The following is a 7,796-nucleotide window of genomic DNA, read 5'->3' as shown; positions in this document are numbered from 1 at the left end:
TTTTATTCCGGAACAATTGTAAAGATCAATCGCTGTGGGAGTCAAGGGTTTCTTAGCCAAATGTTCTGCAAGAATGTAAATCACAAAAGTTCAACACTTGAACTAAACTCTAATTAAACTAAATTTGTTTTAAGCATAGAGGACTTGGCAACTGAATTCCTAAACTGTGTTTTGTTAGTTGTAATGAATGAGTAAACTGTTCCTGTAGTTATTGACATGAACACATCCACTGTGTGCTTTTGCTGGCACATGGAGACTTATTTTTGGAGAAGGGACCAAACTGTTTATTAATACCCGTAAGTAGAAACATTCAACTTATTGAAGACAAAAACACATGGTGAGGCATACCGTATAATTAAGATCATGTAGCTTTATCTGGGTATACACAACTACACACACAGGAAATTCACATTCATATTGAGAGAATCATGCATCATACAGGTTCATGCACACACAGATGCCAACCAATATCCAAAAAAACAACATAATACTGAAAGCTAAATTACAAAATACAACCTTGTCCTTAATGATGATAAAACATAAGCTTACAAAAATAACTAATAACATTGTCACAAAGTTCAATTTGTTGATGTTGAACTTTTTATGTTCATCTGTTTTAATGCAGTTTATACATTATTTACATGTTGTTTTTGGATGTGGTTGTTGGGATTAAGAGTTAAGAATTTACAATCAATAGCCTATACTTAGTTTACCGTGGTCGCCCAGGAGCCTGTTGGTCCTCTGCTTTTTCCCCCTTACATTGCAACAATGTATTCCCAAAAATATCCAATCTACAAGCTTGTAGATTGGATATTCTTTGCAGAATGTTCACATTTTGATTGTTCAGAATAGGGACACTAGGGTTCAGGAGGTTAATGTAAACAAGGTTCTGGATGTGTGACTCACTCTGGAGTCAAAATCATCTTTGGGACCGGCATAATGCTCACAGTTACATCAAGTAAGATTTATTTCAGGAATAATTCATTTCCAGTACTATTCTGTTAATTTTGTCCATCAATTATCTTTATAGTAGCCTATTATAAACACATACTGTACATTATAGAACATAATGTGAATTACTGACAGTAATGGCTACAAATTGCCATGCTAATACGATTGTTACAATTGCTATGACTCTCACTGATTGATTGATTGATTGATTGATTGATTGATTGATTGATTGATTGATCGATCTGGATTAAAGGTTGTGGTGATGTTTTTTTTTCTGCAGTATGAATTGAAATGGTTGGAACTCAATGTGGTGTATTAGTATCCATGAACAGATACTGATCAGCTTTCAGTGTGTGATTAGTATAGTCGTGTAGTAGATCAGGTAGATTCCATTCAGTCCAGTGTAAATTGCACTGAAGAGGGATGTGAGTGTGCTTATATGTGGTTGGTCTGCTTATAATGAAGAGTTCTGAGGTGTTGGACAAGAGTGGGGTCCTTGAGGGGGTACCAGGGGGCCCCTTGCTAAATGGATGGTATTACTCTGAGTGTACAAATGGAACCAATTTAACCCATATGGGTCCATTTGGTTTCTTTTGTATACTCTCAGAGTTACAGGGGTCCATAATGCATACACTGGGGGGTTGAGAACCCCTATAGTGTAGATTATGGCTATTGTGGTGAATATTATTGGATTGTTGCTGTGTGAATTATCGTATATATTATGGTTGTGTAAATTATGGTTGCATAGATTATTGTTATATAGATTTGTGTTGTGTAGATTATGGTGTAGCAGGCTATAGATTACCATTGTGTAGATTATGGTGTAGCAGGCTATAGATTACCATTGTGTAGATTATGGTGTAGCAGGCTATAGATTACCATTGTGTAGATTACAGTACAGGCCTAGTCAGAGGTTTGTGTGATCTTGGTTGGTACTTTGTGACTAACACGGCATCCAACAAAATCATCTGTCCAAGACTGTTACTTTTAATTCAAATTCAAAAATAGCAAAATTAGCAGATCTACAAGCTCAAAACGTGACGCTTCGCGCCGCGCTTTGAGCTTATAGTTGTAGCTCAAGTAAGTAGTTGTCAATTAAGCTATAGTAAGTAAGGCATTCATTTACCAAAATATGGAGAGGTTTCTGCCTGACAGCAACGATATTCAAAGAAACCAAATTAAATCATTTATGTTTAAATGTTAGGAATATCATAATTTCTTCATGCAGCATTTATTCAAAAGAAGCTTTGGAGCAATGTGGATGTTTTTGTGAAGGTAGTTAGTGCTGTGTGAATGACGGATACAAACTCATCTTTGGAACAGGAATAACACTCAATATTCAACCCAGTGAGTTGATTTTATAAGACAATAGTGTGGTTGTTGTATATTTTATCCCAGCAATAGCGTGGTTGTTGTATATTTTATCCCAGCTTTATTATTTTTCTAATCTTGATAAAATTGGGAAAATGTTTGAATAACTTTCTCTTCTGCATGCGGGGGTCCCTGGCACAAAGTATTTCAGATGGGGCGGTCAGCTTCCAAATGTATATTCATTTGGAGGTAAAGTAAAATAATAGTAATGTTATAGTTTTTGTTGGTGTAGTACTACAATACTATAACATGTATTAATATTTGTTGTAGTTTTTGATCTGGGCATATGCACTGTGTGAAGTATTCAACATGGAAGTTGATCTTTGGTAGAGGAATCAAACTTTTCATAAAATCCAGTAAGAATCATTTTATTAATTTATGTTAATGAATTTGTGCTATATACGAGTAAATTAAATACTATTCCTGAAATGCATTAACTACTTATACCTTGTAATAATTAACACAATGCATCTCTACATGCTGTGCTGTGAGCATAATGCATAGATCAACCAAATCTTTTTTCCAAATTTGAAAAACAATCATGTTAAAAAATATCAGTCAAAATCTTATATTAGGATACAGTATAAATATGTTATTGCATATTATGCAATAACATACTTTATCAAACTATTATCTATATATGGGTAGATAATAGTGCCATGGCCCTGCAGTGGTTTTGACACAGTACTGAAACAGTACGCACATGTGTAATCAAAAGAAGCTTTGGAGCAATGTGGATGTTTTTGTGAAGGTAGTTAGTGCTGTGTGAATGACGGATACAAACTCATCTTTGGAACAGGAATAACACTCAATATTAAACCCAGTGAGTTGATTTTATAAGACAATAGTGTGGTTGTTGTATATTTTATCCCAGCAATAGTATGGTTGTTGTATATTTTATCCCAGCTTTATTATTTTTCTAATCTTGATAAAATTGGGAAAATACTATTCCTGAAATGCATTAACTACTTATACCCTATATAATTAACTTGTCATAGCAACAATAGCCGATCTGTAAGCTCACAATGCATCTCTACATGCTGTGCTGTGAGCATAATGCATAGATTAACCAAATCTTTTTTTCCAAATTTGAAAACATTATATAAAGAATATATCAACCATAACGACCACAGCAGCAGTCAGAAAACAATTCATGTATTTTGTCTCCTCATAGCTTCATTGTTGAACAGTAAACACAATCTTTCAACTTGTATTGTGATGATTTATGACTATTTATCTTGTGTTATTTCAGAGGACGTGAAAGATCCGGCATTCTACGAGCTGAAAAGCAACGACGATGAGACTGCAGCGTGCCTGGCCACTGGCTTCACCCAGCACGACGCCACCGACAACATTGACGAGTTCAAGCAGACTCGGCCTCAGAGAGAATCTGGTGATCCTGAATACAGCCAAGTGATTCTGGGAAGATGCCCAGTGACAGGTGATAATCTATTATGCAAATGAAGATGACTATACACTTTTATTCCAGTAGAAACCTTTTCAAGTCAAGGGCCCCCAAATGTATTATGTATTTGGCACGTATAGACCCCATCTGAAAATGTTTTGTGCCAAGGAACCCGAGAAAAGAAGAAATCCAATATATATATATTTGCCATTTTTTACAATTTTAAAAAACATTTTAAAATAGTTCAAATAGCCGATCTACAAGCTCACAACGTGTCGATGTAGATCGGTTAGTTGGACTATTTTAAAATGTTTTTGAAAATAGTAAAAGATGGCAAATAACTTTAGGGATAGGCGATAAGGGTGGTGCAAGATAGGGCCTATTGTCCACCACTGATTATTTTATTAGATTAATACATTCAGTCCATATTGACAACAGAACACATATTTCCAAGCGGCAATACCTAATGATTTATTTTTCTCGTTCTCATTTAGTACCTGTGCGGAAGAAATGTGGTGACGACGAAGGAGGTATGTAATGTATCACACAAATGCAACTCGGCTCTTTACCAAATCCTCCGTAATCATTTAAAGGGACTGTGACTGCTGTTTTTTTTGTTAAGAAGTTAAAGCTCTATATTGTGATACTCGTTGCTAGAATGTTTGTTCAGGGGTCTCCCTCTAGCTCTTTAATAAACAGAAAATACATTTACAGGTCAGGCAACAATGTCCATTGGACAGAAATTCTCTATATGTTCTAATTCCAATTTTGTCTGCTAATTCATCACTTCCAATTTCACTTACTGTATTAATCCTGGATGAATTCTCTTTCCTGATTGGGTGAAATGTGTAACCTACCTGAAATGTGTACAAATAATCTACACAGACATATATGTATTTAATATCATACGCATAATTTGCTGTTTTCAGACGCGAAGATAAGATTCCTGTCTGTGACTGTGCTGTGGCTGAGACTGCTCTTCATCAAGACCATCATCTTCAATGGACTCATGACTCTGAGAGTGTGGATCAGCTAGAGTGAGTGAGTGCACGTGTGTGCGCACGCACGCACGCACGCACGCACGCACGCACGCACGCACGCACGCACGCACACACGCACGCACGCACGCACGCACGCACGCACGCACGCACGCACGCACGCACGCACGCAAAGACACAGACAGACAGACAGACAGACAGACAGACAAGATGATCAGATCAGTGTATTAACAGTATGAATGTGTTGTATTTTTCAGGTGAACATCAGCTTCACAAATTCATCTTCGGCTCTTCATGGTGATCAAGCATGAAACCAGATCTATCTGGTCGGTGAGATGATCCAATCCATCCATGGAATCCACAATATGAAACAAAACACGATGGCTTATTCCCACACCAATGAATATCATATTAGAGTATAATATTATATTCATCATTCGGTGTGGGAATAAGCCATCATGTTTTGTTGGTTAACCAACTTTTCAGGTCTATTTTCATTTTTCATTTTATTATTCATGGCATTTCTTTGATTTGTTTGTTTTAAAATGTGTACAATTAAATGTAAACAGAAGATCCACTGTGTGTGAACAACAGGAATCATTACAGTGCTGTGAGATCGACTTTGATTTCACACAGATACAACATGATAAGATAATAGTGTTAATGTGTTAATAATGTAAACGTTCTGGGAGTGTGAAGAATGAACAATCCTAAAAAAAAATCCTGTAATTTGGTGATGCTTCATTCATACAGGTAAAACAATCTACCACGATTCACACTTGTGTGAAGTGAGGGGTGCAACGAGGGCAGTATTTACTAGATCAGCTAGATGACGATGATAAAAGTCCATATATTGGCTGGCGACAGGGAAGTTATAACTAAACAAACATTGGCTAAACAACTGGCCTATGATGTAATTTCGGAAAGCCGTGTATTGGAGGGGCTATAGCGCCCCTCAATAATTACAACGTTGTGTGTAAATGTGAATTAATCATGAAGAAAAAAAACACTCCCAGTGTGTACAGATACCCATAGTGTTAATAATGTGTGGATATGTTAATAATGGAATAATGATTGATGCATAATCATGGATGTATTTAGATCTTTACAGACAGCAGATCTACAGTTCTTGTTGTTCCTCCGATGTTTCCAATGGTCTCACATGCAATGTCATTGTGAATGACAACAAACATTGTCATTGTGAATTTTAACTTAATTTAGTTATTATTTTAACTCTGAGCATCTACAAATGGAACCTTGGTTCCATTTGTAGATGCTCAGAGTTACAGACCTGTACGGGTCCATTTTGGTTCCATTTGTACACTTTCAGAGTTACAGACTTGTAAGGGTCCATTTGGTTCCCGTTGTACACTCTCAGAGTTACAGACCGGTAAGATTCCATTGGGACCCCTGGTGGTCCCCGAACCCAACGTTGAGAACCTAAGAACACCAATGAACAGGTCCGGAGTTTCCATAGTAACCACGGGCTGTCTGTAAACATAATTTGTCACCTGAATGTTTTTTCAGTATCATAAACGGCTTATATTTTGTTATTGTAACATGCATTGTTTTAATGGAGTCTTTGTTTCCTTTTCAAAGCAGCATTGCATGTTTGTGAAGCTTATGTTATACAGTTATACAGTACTGTATGTGGAGTGCAGCCTTAAAATAAACAGCAGCAAACTATAATGAAAACTAAGTGTTGTTCTTGTGTTGTCTTGGTGATATTCAATAAGTTTTCATTTATAGTGTGGTACGATGCGTAAAAAAGCTAAAATAGACCCAGACCCCCCACCCGCTTTCTAGGGGTCTTCAATTTTGGGACCTTCCAGAACAGTACGTCAGCCTATTATTAATGTCAGGACCAGGAGGACTCGGAGGAACCACTCCTATTTAGAGTTCAGAAACAGGATCGGAGTTGTGAGATCTGTGCATTGTATCAAAAAAATGTACTTAACCTAGACTATATAGTATAGACCAGGGGTGCCCAAAAGGTAGATTGTGATCTACCAACGATCACCAAGGCAGTTCAGGTAGACCACATGACATAAGAAAATATAATTTAAATATAAAAAAACTATTTTTGGCATCTGAATTAAGGTGACTTGATTGATTGACATCCAAAAGGGCCTGTCAGCTCAAACACACAAACGATGCAATCATTTATTTCCAAAAGTGCTGCGTAAACATCAGTAGCATTATAAAGTTATATACAAAAAAATAAATAGCAATTCCATTTTCCCCCTATTAGTAACATCAGCGCCCCTATTCTACTAACTATGTTCAGCAATTTTTATGGGTAGTTCTTAATTGTTGATCTGGTCATTTTGAAAGTAGCTCTCAAGTCAAAAAAGTGTGGGCACCCCTGGTATAGACCAACCAGTTGTGTTCGTATATACTGAGACTCTATACTGTATAAAATATGAACACAATTGGTCATGTTCTGCGGAGGGAAGCCGGGTGGAGAGGGTGATCTTTGTCACTGCACATACCCCTAACTGTCCTAAACTAACTGCTAAATTAGGAGAAGAAACGGTCCACTGTCTGTAAACAGTGGACCAGCATGGTCCACTGTTTTCACCAGCATGTCCACGCAAAAAAGAATGACCAACGCTGTAAAACGGCCTTTGATTTCACATGGAACTTGAAAGGATTACGGTCTTTTAAACTGCTTCTCTCCTAAGTACAACTATTTGCATTTGTTAATATAGTTAATATATTAACTGTTAAGTCATTAACAGCTATTTATTTTAATTTGAATCTAACGTGTACATCATTGCTTAAATTGACGCTTTCCTTTTTCAAAGCAGCAGAGTTTAAGCTTCTGTTACATGTGGAGTGCCACCTTTGAATAAACAGCTATACTATAACGAAGAGTGTTGGTTTGTTTTGGTGATATTTGATGAACTGAAATACATTTATACTAACACATGTGATGAGAGAGCAACACTTTCGTTATTACTGTAGTTTGCAAATAGTTCAGATTTAACAGCAATTTATATGATCAGAAAGGTGAAGTAGAAAATCTGTAGTACAGAAGAGATTAGTGTATAATCTATTAACAACACAGA

At 36.6% G+C, this 7,796-nt stretch overlaps 1 protein-coding gene across 1 annotated transcript; it reads left to right on the top strand.

Annotated features, from left to right (window-relative positions):
• Positions 1-238: 238 nt before the first annotated feature.
• On the top strand, positions 239-5,097 carry LOC306943065 (uncharacterized protein; the record flags this gene model as incomplete). Its single annotated transcript, XM_079529270.1, has 5 exons — positions 239-296; positions 3,575-3,763; positions 4,222-4,257; positions 4,657-4,764; positions 4,983-5,097. Coding segments are annotated over 4 exons (390 nt in total), but the record flags the coding sequence as incomplete, so codon positions are not given.
• Between the last annotated feature and the right edge of the window lie 2,699 nt (positions 5,098-7,796).

The sequence above is a fragment of the Electrona antarctica genome, assembly GCF_951216825.1.
Source record: "Electrona antarctica genome assembly, chromosome: 19".
Taxonomy (NCBI): Eukaryota; Metazoa; Chordata; class Actinopteri; order Myctophiformes; family Myctophidae; genus Electrona; species Electrona antarctica.
The sequence above is the reverse complement of the archived record's forward strand: the minus strand, read 5'-3'. Positions and strand labels throughout refer to the sequence as shown.